The following is a 16416-nucleotide window of genomic DNA, read 5'->3' as shown; positions in this document are numbered from 1 at the left end:
CACCCTTCTCTTGTTTATTTTGTTGAGCTGAGAGCCCTTTCATATAGAATGTTGTCCTGAACTGTCGAGTGTACCAGTTAATGCAAAAGGAGTATGAAGCCGAACCCCAAAGCTGAATGCTGTAACCTGTACTTTCTGGAAGCTTTGAGGATCTGGAAGACGATGACTGTGGTGAAAGCATCGCGAGAATGAAACAAGCTTCCCGACGGTCTGTGATCACCGTCCCACTGGTGTACATAAACGGATCCTCCAAGCGGAGGGAACCATCCTGCAGCAGTTCGCACTTCGACTCTGCTCCTATGCGGTATTCATTGGCCCTAACGTTATTTCCTCTCGAGCCGTTGGCACCGGTCAGGACCATACTACCCGCCTTGGATAACCCAGAAACCGTCTTGCTCAAGAAGAGGTAGAACTTCCAGGAATTCAAGTCAATGCCGTTATGTAAACTTCGGCAATGGTGCTGGCAGCGGCGAGCGAGCAGCAGCTCAGAAGCACCGCCGCCATTTCCCAGCTCCAATTGCCGCCCATCGCAACCCGGGAAACATTGTTCTTCAAATCCAGTCCAGGATGAAAATGACTGTGAAGATGACTAAGATGTGTCGGGATATTCGTGGTAACCGTTAGTCTAGTTCTGTAGTCGATGTTGTCACATCAGGCAAAGGCCAAGTTCAGCGCATTCCTTCCTTCGTTTTCTGGTGAACTTGGAGGTTGTATCATCTTGAAAGGGGGGGGGGGGGGGGGGGGAGCGAGGAAAGTCCGAAGAGGTGGTTGTAAATGAAGGAATTGAAGGATTAAATAGAAGGAAGGATCGGAGCCTAGTAACGGCACTAGAAATCAGTAGACTTCGCATCATCTAGCGCGTGATGCACCCTTAGAGAGTCTGTTAGATCGAGACCTTCCAACCAGATTAGGATGGGTCTCATTTGTAGTACCGACCTAACTCACACACCAGCATAACTTCCTCTTTCATGCATCCGTTGCTCATGCCGAGAGGCTATGTACAGTACCTTTTTGACCGGCCATGACTTTCTTGACTCTACATCTTATAGCGTCAGGCCACAGTTCGCAAAACGTTTGTGTATTCGCAAGAAATATAAAAGCAGAGAAGATTCATCATTTATCATCAAGATACGAACGCCGCAGACGCTCAGTCATATACAAACAGTCGATCTATACCCACATGCACGGTAGTGCTCAAGCATACCTACCATACCCCCTCTGCTGTTCCCTAAACGGCTCATACCTTCCATCCCCTCCTTGGCCCGGGAACTGTCCCTGACCCATAGGCTGTCCCATTGGCGGCTGCGGAGGTCCCCCTTGGTATGGCGGCGGTGGCCCTTGGTATTGCGGCGGTGGCGGCCCCGATTGCGAGGGCAACGGAACATGCCCGCCGTTCCTACCGCCGCCCCAGTTCCACCCCACAGGATGCTGACCCATAACCGGCGACGGCGCCATCATCCTTGGTGGTGCCCTCCTCGACCTGTACCTCGCACGCCGACAACAGCTGCAGCAGCAGCTGATGAGGGAGATGAGAAGAAGACCGGCGATGACGCAGCCGACAGGGATAGCAATATTCTTGTTGTCTTTGAACCAGTCGAGGATCTGGTTGCTGAGCTTGGCGCCCTCGCAGATGCCATTATGGCACTTGCCGCCACCCTCGCAAGGGGTGCCGTCGAGGAAGTACTGTGGAAGGGAGTAGCATTGGGCATTTCCGAACATTGGGCCCTCACAAGCGAGCGTGCAGCCCTCATTGGAGCACGAAGTTGTCTGGTTGTGTGTGTCCTCGGTAGCCATGAACGTCTTGCATTGCTGGTCGCGCGAGGTACATTGTCCCTGAGAAAAGTTAGTTATGCAGTACAGAGAGTTTGATTCAAAAGCTGTCGTATAAACAAACGTACTGAAGCGCAGGTGAGCGAGTCGCCGCATGAAGTGCCGTCGTCGGCGGTCTTGTCAGCCGGGCAGGAGCCGCTGGTGCCGGAGCACTTCTCTTCTGGATCGCAAGGGCCAGTGCTGGCGCGGCAGACGGTTTCGGTGCCAGAAAACTGGCACTTATCGGTACAGCACTCTTCGTTGGCGGGGTCGCAGATGCTGTTGGTGGTGAACTTGCACGTCTTGGGATCGCAGCACGGGTTGTTTCCGCACCCTTCTTCGCCACCACAGTCACATTCCTCGCCGGCCTCGACGATGCCGTTGCCACATTGCTGACCGGTGATGGTGACAACGTCCTTATTGTTGGAGAGGCAGCTCATCCTCCCGGGGTTTCTGCCCAGAAAGCTGCATATGTTACCGATACTGCAGGCCGAGAAGGACGTAATGCGGTCGTCTGTGGACGGGTTCATGATGAACTGGGCGTTGGCATCGCAGGTCGTGGTTGAAAGGGGGCAGCACTTGTTTTCTCCGGCGGAGCCGTCTGCGCATGTGTCTGGAAGGCAGTCGTGGACTGCACCAAAGGTATGACCCGACTCATGAGCAAAGACCTGCCATTCGGTAGAAGTCTTGACGACAACATTTGCGCCCGCGACGGTTTCGTTGCCCTGGCTTTGCGTAGCGCCTCCTTGGCAGACCTGACCGAGCCAGGCGAGGCCAACGGCAGAACCAGTATTGCAGGTTGACAGCAAAGTCCAGTACGCGTTATTATCGTTGGACTTGCCGCGCCATCCAGAAAATTTCACAAGGCGGTCGGTGATTGTCGCACCGCTGCTGCAGGGCATATTGAAGGGCGCACTGTCAGGAGGCGTAGCCGGGCACTCCTTATCGCTGATAGTCAAGTTCCGAATACCTAGAGAAATGCTAAAGGAGCTCTCGAAGAGCTGAGAAGCCTTATTAACCATGTCGATGACATTTTGCCTCAGAGATTCGGTCGAGTTGAATTTTTCCGTGTAGGTGCAGTCGGTAGCTATGCCAATCAGGGCAACCTTTTTCGAAGTCGGGCAGCCGGCTGTAGAACCAATGCTGTTCAGCAGATTAACACCAGCGCCATTGCCACCTTGTGTTCCGTCCATTTGTCGTCCGAAAAGGGCCCTTGGACTGATAGCCCAGCGGCTCTGATGCTCGAAAACCTCCTCGGTCCACCGCAAGACTCCGTTGTTCTCGTCCCTATTCCAAAGCAGGTCGTTCGAGGCGCAAGAGCCCGTGCTCGCAGGATCACGCTTCTTCAGGTCGTCGTGTGCCGGCTTCTTGATGTCGGAATCCCGCCAAACAACCATGTACTCATCATCCGCCTCCTCGATCTCCGGATCGCCTGGTATCATAGTTTGTCTGTAGTTGGTATTCGTCTGGATGTGATGGTCGACTCCGTTTACCCTGAAGGATCCTTGGAAAATAGGTCGTTCCCCATCCCGGAGGACATAGACTCGTGCCCATCCCGCCTGCCTCCAGTCTGCGTCCGTCATTCCCTCTCTTTGAACAAACGTGGTGCCCCTGAAAACCTTGTGCTCTTCCCTGGCAATAGGCTCAATCCTCTTGACCTTGCCATCGGGACCCAATATGTGCATCGTTGCATCGTCGGGGAGGATGTCATGGTTCGGTTCCAGAACGAAGCGAATCTTTTGTTGGCGATCGTGGAGATAGAAGCTGAGGTCAAAGGTTGACTGAGAGTGCACTCGATGTGAGGGTGTGTGGATCACAGCATCGTCGACATGGCTAATGTACGATAAAGGGTTTCTCTCCGTCGAATGTGCTTAAGACCAGCTATGTCAACCAGATGGCAGTCGAATGGGGAGAAGATGGCGAACATACCTGTAGCAGATTGGACAAGCAGGCCAACGGCAGCAAATATGGCCGCGAAGGCCTTGGAAACAAACATACTTCAGCTCTAAAAGATTATGTTCTTCTATACGCACCGCCCTTGGTCCATCGAGAAGATGCAAATCGAGTACTAGTTCTTGAAATGGACAAGAAACGAGCGAAATGGGAATATCGTGGAAATGAATGCTATGTATGGTAAACCACAGACGATTCAAAACATGTGTGCACCCGTATGCCAGGTCCTTCCCCGCTTGTTGCTTACTATTAGTCGATAGCTTCTAACAGGAGCTGTTGGCGGTGGATGTATAGAGGGAGAGGCGGGACCTGGAAGAAACTAAACCGGGGGGGGGGAATGGGAATGATCAACGTTTATGTTTCAGGAACAAAAGTCGACAGGTGCAAAGATGAATGGCGAAAAGAGGGAATGTCCAAAACTCTGACCTCCAAAATGCGCCCGTGTGGATGGGGAAGTTGGAAAAGATGGTGGCAGTGCAAAGGTCCGTCGGAGTGGTTGCGTGAGCATCAATCAGCGCCGACAGCCGACGTAGCGAGCGAAAAGGGAGATGGGAGTCGACAGGAGGATACCGCCGTGTATGGTGGTCACCTACTGGTGGGTGTCTCAAACAGTAGAAGAAAACGACAACAACCCAAAAAGAGAGGCGGGAGGTCAGCAGGGACTTCCAGGAACCAGTCCATGAAGCGGGTCAAGTGGCTCGGTGGACAACAAAAAGAAGGGAGGCGGGAGACTGCAAAGTTCACGACCTATAATTGGTCGCCCAGCGCCTCAGCCAAGATGAGGCCAAGCACTTCACCTGGCTACCTAAGAACATTGACACGTCCTTGGCACTGTACGAGCGCCTGCAGTGCAGTCAGCAGTGAACTTGAACCGCCCGGCCGGGGTCCGAACATCATCACAGCAATGATTGCTGCTGCGGTAACATACTAAGGAACAACCTACAACTGAATGGGGATGCGCCTCACTTCTCCTCACCACGGATCTCTTCTCAGCATTTATCAGCAACCTTTTTGACATAACATCATACACCTTTTTTATCGCCCAAGCCACGGCCGCGCGTTCTTTAACAATACGCACCCGAAAGAGAATACAACGGAAGTCATTCTTCTGTGGCTTCCCGACTGCGCCAGGCTTGGTCTTGCCTCCGGTCTTGGTCCCAATTCCCTTCCACTCGCGAACGCAACAACTTCCTTTCACTTATTCTATTCCCTACCGCCCAGACATCGTGCCCAGCTTGCTACGCGTATACACTTCGAGACAAGACATCTGGCTGACAAATATACCGACATCTTTCTAATCTTCTTCTTCGAAGCGAGCGAATGAACGACCAAGTCTTGCAGTCTGAGCGAGATCCCTCGTTGAAATTCCCGAAAATCTCGGCATCGGTATCGACAACCCCGACATGGACAAAAAGGATTTCCGAGATTGAAGATCGAAATACCAAGACGGACATTCGTCAATAGGGGATTGATCCACGATTTTTATGGTGGTTTACATACACCCACCCTGTCAGTCCGGGCCTTTCACTAGCCCAGCCCTGTGAAGCTGTGACGAATGACACTATTGTTTTTTTTGTTTTTTTTTCTGTTTCTCGTCGGGTCGTTTTTCCCTTGCCCTGTGTTTCAGATCTCGGACCTCCTGCGCCAACCAGTGAGGTTGCAGCACTAACAGGCACATGGTACAACACTTTTGATACCGGCAGTGAGGATGTCCGATACCTATGAGACGAACACAGGCTATGGATACCTTTACTGGGCAACTCGTGTTTTACATTGCAAGCAAGGTTGAAGAATAAAAAGAAAAGGAAAGGAGCAAGACTAACGGATTAAGAAAAAAAAAAAAAAAAACTGATCGTGTCGGGCGGGATTCGGCACATATCATCCCAACTAGAATCGTATCGACATTGCACTATATGTATTAGCACACATCAGCTTAGCTGCTGACTGTGAGAGCCTAACCTATAAATAGACAGACCTATGTACGTACGACCTCCAAGTCCTCAACACCGAGCCGAGTAAAGACTGTATCGCCCCGGAGCATCGTCATCATCATCAACATCATCATCATCATCATCGTGGAGAAGAACCTCGTTGTCGGGCGGGGATTTAAGTTTCCAAAGCTCATTACATGGATTTCAATCCTGACTGATTTTCTGCCCAACCATGATTAACTTTATCGCGTTTTCTTACAACTCCAACTCAAAACGTCAAGACCTAATCACTATTCAACACATAATCAACTTCTTGCTCGTTGATCCTGTAATACATGTATGCGTCGAAGGGACGAATCTTCTGCTCAGCCCTGCCACGACGCCGGTAAGCGGTAACGTAAGCCCTAGTATGGCTGCCCAATGACCCTACCTAACCCGCTAGCCGTGGGAAAATCGCGGCTCCTGCGGAATCCTGCGCAATCGCTGTGATGCCTTTCACTGCGGTCGGTCAGTTCGGAATTGTACGTACAATGCCCCCGCGCTTGTTAGATAGGCTGTCCTATCCTGGGGTTTGCGTGGAGATACGTAGCGTACTTTGTAGATGGGTGGCGTAGGTGAGGCTCGTTCATGAGGCTGATATTAGAGAGATTAAGTTGTTTCAGGGGTTTGTTTGTTTATTTTTCTTATAGGCACTAGCCACCCCCCTAACAACGACTGTGGTTGTTTCCTTTCTAGTGCCGCAACGGGAAAGGGGGTTGTTGACATCTTGATGGGAGACATAGCAAAGCCGTTGAGAAGTCTACCTCAAGAGACGGCAGAACGTTCTGCTGGCTACTAAAACTGCACAACATGACGGCAGGCCAACGAGAAATGGTTCACGTGTTGCAATGAATGCAAACCAGTAATCTATTGATCTTTCCCCAAAAGGTATCCAAGTACATGTGATAACCCAAGAAGATAGAAAGAAAACGACGCACACTTGTTAAAAAGAAAAAAAAAAAAAGAGAAAAAAAATGAAAAGAGTACCATGATATGACATACCAAAGAAAATAAATAAAAACATCGCTCTTCTTTCAACAATGTGCCTGCCTGCTGAGGAGACATATGACGGACCAACTGACCGCGCGTCCTTCCTTGTGTAGAAGAAAGAACCCACTAGTGTTCCTCCTCCTCGCTTTCCTCTTCTTCTCCTTGACCTAAAACCGATACATAATCATTGCCGTTTCCCTTCCCTTTGCCCTTTTCCTGGACGTTTGACTACCACTACTGACACTGACTTGCAGCATACTAGTAGGCCAGCCCTTATGGTATATGAATCCCAAAATCCCATGCCCCATTCGAAATAAAGAAAAAAAGATTAAATAGGTTTATATGCTTTTTACTTCTTTGTTGGCGCTATATCCCTTTACTGGCGCTGCGCGTGGACGACATCGATGATCTTGGCAACGACGCTGGGATCGCTGAGCTATTTCCAGCTGTTAGTATCTTGCATGCAGTTATTCGGTTGGTAGACTGGAACTTACAGTAGTGATATCACCAAGCTGATCTTCCTCACCGGCAACGATCTTCCTCAGAATGCGGCGCATGATCTTGCCAGAGCGAGTCTTGGGAAGATCAGGAACGATGTAGATGGCCTTGGGAGCAGCGAAGGGCCCAATGCTGCGGCGGACCTGGAGGACGAACTCCTTGCGGAGAGCATCGTTGATCTGGGTACCCTCCTTGACGGCAACGAAGGCGTTGACGGCCTGGCCAGTGAGCTCGTCGGCAACACCAACGACAGCAGCCTCGGCAATGGAGTGATGCTCAATCAGAGCAGCCTCAATCTCGGCAGTGCTGAGACGGTGGCCACTAACGTTGACGACGTCGTCGACACGGCCACGGATCCAGTAGAAGCCCTCGTGATCACGAGCAGCACCGTCGCCCGTGAAGTAGTAGCCCTTGTACACATGAAGGTAGGTCTCCATGTAGCGCTTATGGGCACCCCAGACGGTGCGAGCCATGCTGGGCCAGGGCTGCTTGAAGGCCAAGACACCCTCAACGTTGTTGCCGTGGATCTCCTCGCCGGTAACGGGGTCGACAAGCGCGGGCTCGATACCGAAGAAGGGGAAAGAAGCGGAACCGGGCTTGGTGGGGGTAACGCCGGCAAGGGGAGTGATGACGTTGGAGCCAGTCTCGGTCTGCCAGTAGGTGTCGCAAATCTGGGCGCGGCCCTTGCCGACAACATCATAGTACCACTTCCAGACCTCGGCGGCGATGGGTTCACCGACAGAGCCGAGAACACGGAGGTGCTTCATCTCGTTGCGAACGTGATGGTCACCGGCGCGCTTCAGCAGGCGCAGGGCAGTGGGAGCAACGTAGAACTGAGTGACCTTGTGCTCCTCAATGATGTCCCAGTAGCGGGAGAAGTTGGGGTAGGCGGGGGTACCCTCGAAAACGACGGTAGAGACACCGAGCAAGAGCGGGGCGTAGAGGACATAGGTGTGACCGGTAATCCAGCCGACGTCACCACCGCAGAAATACCTGTCGCCGTCATGGATGTCGAAAACGTACTTGCCGGTCATGGCAGCACCGAGCAGGTAACCAGCGGTAGAGTGGGCAACTCCCTTGGGCTTGCCAGTGGAGCCAGAGGTGTAGAGAAGGAAGAGAGGATCCTCCGAGGCCATGGCCACAGGGGTGTAGTAAGCAGGGTACTTCTCAACCTCCTCGTGCCACCAGAGATCACGGCCGGGGGTCATGCTGATGTCGGCGCCGGTGCGCTTGTAGACGAGCACGTTGCGAACATCGGGGCACTGCTGGAGAGCCTCGTCGACGATCTTCTTGGTGCCAATCAGCTTGCCACCGCGCTTGCCCTCATCGGTGGTGATGACGATCTTGGACTGGGCATCGACGACACGGTCGCGGAGGGAGTCGGAGGAGAAGCCGGCGAAAACAACGGAGTGGATGGCGCCAATTCTGGTGCAAGCAAGCATGGCAACGATGGCCTCGGGAATCATGGGAAGGTAGATGGCGACGGTGTCTCCCTTGCGAACGCCCAAGTTGGTGAGGACATGGGCGAGCTTGGAGACCTCCCTGAGGAGCTCGCCATAGGTAACATTCCTTCCCTTACCGGGCTCGTCGGCCTCGTAGATGATGGCGACTCTGTTGGGGTCCTTGTGGGCGTGTCTGTCGACGCAGTTGTACGAGGCGTTGAGCTCGCCCTCTACGAACCAGGCGTTGTCACCGTTGGCGAGGGAACCGCTGTGGACAGTCTGGAAATCCTTGCTCCACGACAGGAGCTCGCGGGCGCGTTCAGCCCAGAACACGTTGGGCTCGGTGATGGACTGCTTGTACAGCTTCTGGTACTCCTCGAAGTCTGGCGCAAACTCGTGTTAGCACCAAGCACACAGGGATGGGATCAATGGCTCGGCCCGATATCCGATGAGCGTGTTGGGCCAGATGAGGGGTTCGAGGGCCCGACAGCTTGGAGTCGAACGCAGAGAAAAGGGGGAAATGCACGGTAGCGTAGCAGTCGCCGAAAACCGGCGTGTCGCGAATGCTGCCTTGTGCGGGGGGAGGGACGGGAATAGCAAGGGGCCGGGGTAACCGAGTTTCTAGGGGGTTTACTCACTGGCAAGATGAGGTTTGCTTGGGTGGTCTGTGGTAGGTTATCCAGTTAGCTTTTTTTTCTTTGGCCTGAACTACCCGACTCCCTTGGTCCTAGGCGAGTTTCCCCGCAGTGCCAATAACTGGATCAACTTCGGCTGGGGGCGGCATCCTCTATGGGTTACATCAATTCGAGTTGGAATCTGAAAGACATACTCTCAAGCATCTCCTTAGGGGGCTCTAAAAGAGAAAATTCCAGGGTTAGCAAATTGCCTGACTCAAGACCCTGCTGGCTTGTTCGGCGCAACTCCGCGGCCGGCCGAATCCCGTGTTGGAGCCTCTAATCTCCTGACGAGAGTCTCCCGAACGCATCGGATCTCCTGACAGCCATGCCGCGTAGCCAATTGGGGGCTCTGTGGGGCTTCGAAACTTACGGAAGGTCTCAATAATGTGAGCCTCGGGCACTACTGCCCCGGCAGGAACGGTGCTACCAGACATGGTGACTGTAATGTGGTTGTTCTGGGCGGTAATGATAGATGGGTACTGGTGGTCGCAAGCAATACCTTCCTGCGCTTCGCTGGAAAAGGATCGATGCGAGGTAGAAGCAGCTCTAACTAAGCAAGGCGGATTCGGTGCTGAAAAGGCTCGATTAAAGACGCAGGACAAGGCACAGCAGTGAGTGAACCACAGTGGCCAGCTGACAGGAGGCCAAGGCTTCGCAAAGCAAAGAGAGGAGATGAGGATAAAAGGGCAAGGAGGAAAAAGGAGAGGACAGCAGGCAGGTCAGGTTGGTATAGAGGTACAGCAGGCAGAAGGAAAGGACAGCGGGTTGGCAGGACGAGGGCCGACGCGCTTTTGTATTATGAGCACCTCCGAGCACCACCACCAAAACGAAGCATACCCGCCAGGATGGAGAAGGTCATGAAGAGCTGCATGGATAGAGGATGTAACCGTAAAGGATGGACGGATTGACTGACTACCACGCACACTGCTAGCTAGGGTCGGACGTGTGGATAAGCTGGGCTGGCTCGGGATGGGGACTACTGTGGACTGTGGAGGGCCGCCAATGGCACCATTGGAAATTTGGGGCCATTGGGAGGGACCTGGACGGGACTTGGGTTGGGATGAGGGATGTATCCCCGTCTGGACTCTGGACGTTGTTTTGGTTCCAAACTGAAAGGGCTCCGCGGGTGACGGCCGAACCGGAGTCGCAGCGTCAGCGTACAACTACAGTCGGAGAGACATGCCCAGTAAGGTACCCGGTTACTGATTCTCCATCTGCCCGAGGATGGGTGACCATCCAACGGAACTCTGAACCCTACCTACCCACACTTCAGCAGATAATCATGACTTCCTTTGTGAGCGGGATGCTATCTCTGCAGAATGTCGCCTCAGGAGTTAAGAGTCTCGAGCTAGGTGCCCCGCTTGGACTACCTCGTTAGTATTCAGTCGAGCCAGTCAATCGAAGGTCGAGACTATTCGCTACTTGCCGGAGCCCCGCGCTTTCCCGATTGGGCAACTAACCCTTCGATCGGGCGAACCTTTTAATCACTTCGCTCTTGGCTGTGGAATGAACTGGAATTGTTCTACATGGACCGCATATACATATCCGAAGTGTGGTAGCAGCGTAGTGTACACCATATTGTAGGTAATTTGGGGCCAACAACAGACAGTTGGAAAAGGACTACTTTCATGCTGGGCTGGAGTCATTAAGTGGTGTACCTGGCCAAAAACGGTTCCGACCTTCATCGTAGTCTTTCACACCTACCTAGTAGAACTAGCATGGTGATAAGAAGCATTGATAGCTTTCTCAGTTTGCTTAATATGGGAAGAATCGACATGACTGCAAGAGGTCATGCGTACCTACACAGCATAGGGAAGGTGACCCCAAGAATGGGAACCAATGTTGTTCAGACCCGGCAACCTACTTTACCCAGATGCCATGTCAGGTTTACAGTAGCGCACAATCGTACATGCCAGGTCCTACCTGGTTACCCCCTTGGCGCATGGTATGGCTGGTTTCCTCCCCGTTACGCACCGTAACGGGATCTTACACTAGTAGTTTCTCGGGATTCTCTTGGACCCTGACCGTTACGCCGTCCATGTTAGTACGCAGTGTACGTGCTACGATGCGCCGCCGCCGTCCGTAATGCCCTGATACCTCTAGAACCAAAGCCATATGGGATGGGCAACGAAAATTACGAGCTGCTAGCTCCTGAACACGTTGTACACTAGAAATCACCTATAAGTCTCCATGGTCGTATAGGAGGAGTTGTGAGGTGGCAGTGTAGGCTTCCATGTCAGTAGCGTTTTAACAGTGGGGCCTTTCGCAACACCTCGTCCCTATCGGATTGAACCCTTGAGAGGTGTCGAATTTCAAATGTCTTCTGCTGTTGCCTTGCTTATATTGACTTTGGATCGGTAATGCGCAGCTGCTAGTTTGTCGTATTCTCGTCAAGATTCAGTTGGTTCGGGTTTGTTTGGTCGATGATACTGTCCGCTGGGAAGCGCGGCTTGACGGGGGACTGGAAGGACAGCACGGGCGCATCCGCGTCTTCGGCCAATTCGCCCACATGATTGGTCGCGAGTCATTTCGTAGATGGCGTGCATCAGCGCTGCATACCGTCGGTTATTGCCAGGGCCCTGTTCAGGTATTCAGTAGATCGGTACCGGGGGCAAAAGGGAGGTGAAGCCCAACTGCTTAGGGAATCAGCTGTTGATGGACAATGATACAAGCCTTGTAAGCAAGCCAGTAGAAATCCAAATCTTGGGGCCAGCTGATATTTTGAAGGTGGGCGGGACGGGCACGTCTGTAGAAGTATGCCTCCTGAGGAGGTGAAATACGTGACGGCTGAGACGGATGTAAGGAGAAACCAAAGTTTCGGTTGGGATCCCGTCCCCGCAACGAATCCTCAACATTCCATGGTTCCCACAACGCAACCTCAACGGTACGACTAAGGTACATACCCGACGTCTCCCGGCTGTAGCTAAGTGGTGAAATGGAGCCAGCATCCGTCGCATGGCGGCCTGTGCACGGCTCATGATGAGGCTCGAGTCTATCCGGCCAGTCAGTGCTCGTGCAATCTTGTCACAGAGCTTTACCCCACGCTGCCATGGTGCTCTTCCCCATCAACTCCACCGCTTAGTCTCGACGTGATCCACTTTCGAATAACCTCAACCAACCTGAAGACTGTCACCTCAAATGCACCGTATGTAATTCCTTTGGATAAGCAGCTCTGCGGACGACGGACACTAAGATGATCACTACACGAATGCATCGAAATATCTCAACCCGATGGCTCGCCACTGTAGTCGTCACCCAATGGCGATGACTTTCCGGTACCGGTTCGATGGGCTCGGCTGGGACCGCATAGAGATACGCTAGACAGGGTCAGGCTCACATTACACTACATACTGTAGTCAACCTTACGCGGAGGTTATAAGTATGTGCACTATCTCCTGCGGACGACGAGCAAGATGCAACAGCGAGCTCGGGCTCGCATCGCAACGCGAGCTATCCTGTTATGGCCCCGCTGTCGCTCCCCTTTCCCCAGCCTCGCGTCATTGATATCGCGGGGCCGCTGTTAGTCCTGAGGATTGGCGCTGGGGTCCTTAACCCCAAGCACCTTCCCCACAACATGGGAAGGGGGTGGCGAACAACTCACCGTTTCGTCTCAACCGCTGTGTCCTGTTAGTCCGCAGGCTGCCACCCAAAGTTACGATTCTATCAATATCCAGAAACAACTGTCTATTGCCCAAATCATAAATACATCGACGTGTAAGTCAAGAGCCGTAACTTTATAGACATGGTTCCATCTGTACTATCATTACCGGTTGGAATAGAGTTATCGCTGAAAGATAGGTACCGAAGACTGATCGACGGCCAAGTTTCATCGCTCCTTGCGGTGTCACCAACTAGTATATGTATAGCGTATAGTACCTTGTAACTCCACTCATAGAAAAGAAACACGGCAGCCCTCAAAAAACAGCACCAGGGGTGGACGACGATAGCGTGCTGTATTACGGCCCTTGCATAGATACTCTTACAGAGCTTACATTGTACGAACTCCAGGTCCTTGCTGACGTTACACTCCAAGCTTGTTATTTGAAATCGGCCTCGGAGCGTTAGAGTAAGCAGTGCTTACTTTCTCTACACTTTGCCTTTGATCTTTTATCAAATCCATATTACAGCTACTTCTACGCCTTGAAAGAGCATTCTCATACAGAATATTCGACACTCGAGGAAGGCACCCTCAGAACTGACCAAGTTGTTTCACAGCTATTCTGGGAAACGTTGGTACGGAGTTAGACCGAGTGTACGACTCCGTAACCCCGTAGTCCGGACGCCCGACCCGAATTTACTCCAGCTTTTTCTCTAACTGTTTCGGCGTTCTCAGCATGAGGCGGTCGCTAGACTCCTCGGGCTTTTCTCATTGGTAGCAAGTCAGGAGTTGGGTCTCATTCATTCAGGGGTGAGCCATCTGTTGCAGAGAAAACCACGTTCTTACGGCGTTTTACAGTTTCGCAGACGGCAGGCCGCAGATCAAGGACGACGAGAAAACCAACCGGATCGACCGGGCGTCTCTGCCTTGACCCGGCCCCGGGTCTGGTAAACCGGTATCAGCGAAAAACAACCCCATTTCCTTAACACACCGACAAAGGACGTCTCAAAACGTTCTCAAAACGTGCTGTACTGGGTTTTCTTGGCTTATGTCACCGATACGGTGGGCAAACATACGTACTTACCGTTACGTATGTATGCGCCTACAGTACCTCGTCTGTCAAAGCAGTATGGCGCTACTCAAAGATCACCGCGAACGAGATCACGATCCAGGTTGTGCTTCGTTGAAGTCGCAGGGAGCGAGGATGAGCCTCAGGGTCGCACCCGATCCGCTCCGTAGACCACTCCATCCTGTCGCCCGGCCGTTCGTCCAGGCCCTGTTTCGACCACTCCCGTTGGCTCCCGCGCACTCACTTTACCGAACTTTCCCAGATTGCGCCCCGGATGCGCCCAGCTTCTAGCTTCTAGCTTCACCTCCTCCTTCGGTCACGACTTGCACCGTTCTCGCCAAGCTCGGCTCTACACCAGGTACCATGTCTGCCTGTCGACCGCCCGCCCGCCCGCCCGCCTTTACCATTTCCCAAGATTCCTACCCCCAAAACTAACCTCCAATTCCCAAAACGGTTACAATCTTTCCCATCATCAGTACCAAACCATTGACAACGGACTCTACGCTAGGTATTCACGCACCCCGGATTTTGGTTTGCGTACCCCAGATCTGTGGTTCACGTGCGGGTGGTGTTTCAAACTGCCGAGAGAGTCTTATCTAGATTCGGCTCTTACACCGACCATCCCACATATCATCCTTTCCCCCTTGCTCCTCATTCCTCTCAGAGACCTGCTCAAGACAAACCAAAAAAAAAAAAAAAAAAAAAAAAAAAAAAAAAAGAACAAAAGAAAATACCAGCATAGACACATGTGGTAAGCTCACCATTCACATATCTCAATCTTTTTTTTTTCTTCAATGCCTGTTCAGATATGGGTTAGGTTGGTATTCAATCCCGCTACTAAAAATCTGTAATGATGTCATGTATAGCATCGCGCTCTGGCTACCTACCTAATGGCTGCACAAGGTGGTGAGGTCTCAGGGTCGTCATCAACGTTCAACTCACCAGGTGTCAGAGTTCGACCCAGTTGGACTTTTAGGTTGTTCGAGTATATATATACTGACTATTTCCGCTAGTCGTTTCCCGGCAACTTGTTAGGTGGTGCCAGAACGAAAACGAAAAAGCCCAGTACATACATGACCACTGTTTTTTTTTGTCTTTTTTTTTTTTCTATGAGCACGTGGGCCTGTTCTTTTCTTATGTATTGTGGCACCACATGCTGATGTGCCGAACTCTGCCAAACATGAGGCACCTGAAAGGCAACAACAACCCAATGCCAATTTTGACAACATCCGACTTACATACTCTCCCCAGCATCGGCGTGCCTCTTACTGGGCCATGATAGGCAAGTATACTACTCGCTGCGTCCCACTCACAATCTTTGACGTATACTCAATGGATTACCGGTGCATGTATTTTCCAGCTCCGGACCACATATTCATCTCGACACTCAAAAAGCTAGATTTGTCATATATTGTGTAGTGGTGATTCCTATGTAAAGGGCCCGGTGAGGCAGAGAATTGATGATGAACAGTTGTGCCAATAACCAACGGCCAAAACCAAGATGAATTGCAACGGTAACAGCTACAACTACCACCACGAAAAAGATAGAAGTTGAAACAATAACTCAAGACAATTGGGTAAACGATACCATGATTGCATAATCGATGAAGAAGGAAGACCAAAAAAGAGAGGCAGAACAAACAGAAAAAAAACATACAACACCAGGGATTCGCTGGTCGTCACCGACCCAACTACTAGTCTGGCCCTCACTGGCTTATCTATGGGAGAGCGGACGGGATCCCGAGTTTTCCAGTGGGTATGGTCATATGTGATCGTTTGCAGAAAATGAAGGGCTTATCAATGCTGCTTTAATATGAATGAGAGCATGTTTTGATGTTGGCTTGTATGGTAGCCGCTGTTCGAGAGTCAAATGTACACAGAGCGGAGGTAACTCTCTGCTCCACTCTCCGCTCTGTCAACCGCTTCTGTTTGTACACATTATCTCTGTTTTTCCACAATACACATCCCATTATTGGTTCCATGTATACCCGCCTGCTGCTCGTTCATTGTTGTTCGCTGCTTGTCAATTTCCGGACCGTTTCGTTATTACTCTCCGTTTTCCTATTACTCTTCCCACCCAAATTCCTAACCCGCTTCCCTTCGGGTACCACCCATCATCAAAGGCTAAACGAAGGCATTGAATCACATGAATCAAAAGAGTCCGACGACTCTGACCAGGATGGGTTATCAGGTGACCGTAGTTGCAGCTGGCTATCTTGGTTCCGTTCAAGGTGCAGTGGGGGTTTTAGTTTCTTCTTGTTAGTCATATTTGATTGTCTTTGTCAAAATGAAGAAAGGGGAGTTGTGACTTTCGTGTTAGGTACTGGAGGGTTATGGTAGTGCTAGGATAAGTCGGTGGGTGCAAATATCTGTGGCGGGGAAAGTGCTTCGAAATTATATGGTAGTGATT

The 16416-nt window shown here is 51.7% G+C and overlaps 3 protein-coding genes across 3 annotated transcripts; 1 reads left to right on the top strand and 2 right to left on the bottom strand.

Annotated features, from left to right (window-relative positions):
• Positions 1–910: 910 nt before the first annotated feature.
• Positions 911–3980, bottom strand: B0T23DRAFT_164557 (Metallo-peptidase family M12-domain-containing protein). Its single transcript, XM_062832787.1, has 3 exons — positions 3739–3980; positions 1899–3679; positions 911–1833 (listed from the first exon to the last, which is right to left on the bottom strand). The coding sequence occupies exons 1-3, from the start codon at positions 3803–3805 to the stop codon at positions 1195–1197; spliced, it is 2487 nt and encodes an 828-aa protein (XP_062691745.1). The 5' UTR covers positions 3806–3980; the 3' UTR covers positions 911–1194.
• A 1945-nt stretch (positions 3981–5925) lies between these two features.
• B0T23DRAFT_396698 (uncharacterized protein) lies at positions 5926–6531 on the top strand (the record flags this gene model as incomplete). Its single annotated transcript, XM_062838260.1, has 3 exons — positions 5926–6078; positions 6136–6214; positions 6383–6531. 3 exons carry the CDS (start codon positions 5926–5928, stop codon positions 6529–6531), a joined length of 381 nt encoding a protein of 126 aa, XP_062691744.1.
• Positions 6532–6947: 416 nt separating this feature from the next.
• Positions 6948–9874, bottom strand: B0T23DRAFT_164493 (acetyl CoA synthetase). Its single transcript, XM_062832785.1, has 5 exons — positions 9706–9874; positions 9492–9515; positions 9301–9327; positions 7217–9045; positions 6948–7158 (listed from the first exon to the last, which is right to left on the bottom strand). The coding sequence occupies exons 2-5, from the start codon at positions 9499–9501 to the stop codon at positions 7099–7101; spliced, it is 1926 nt and encodes a 641-aa protein (XP_062691743.1). The 5' UTR covers positions 9502–9515; positions 9706–9874; the 3' UTR covers positions 6948–7098.
• Between the last annotated feature and the right edge of the window lie 6542 nt (positions 9875–16416).

This window comes from Neurospora hispaniola, assembly GCF_033458365.1.
Source record: "Neurospora hispaniola strain FGSC 10403 chromosome Unknown B0T23scaffold_5, whole genome shotgun sequence".
Taxonomy (NCBI): Eukaryota; Fungi; Ascomycota; class Sordariomycetes; order Sordariales; family Sordariaceae; genus Neurospora; species Neurospora hispaniola.
This window is presented reverse-complemented; position numbering and strand designations above follow the sequence as displayed.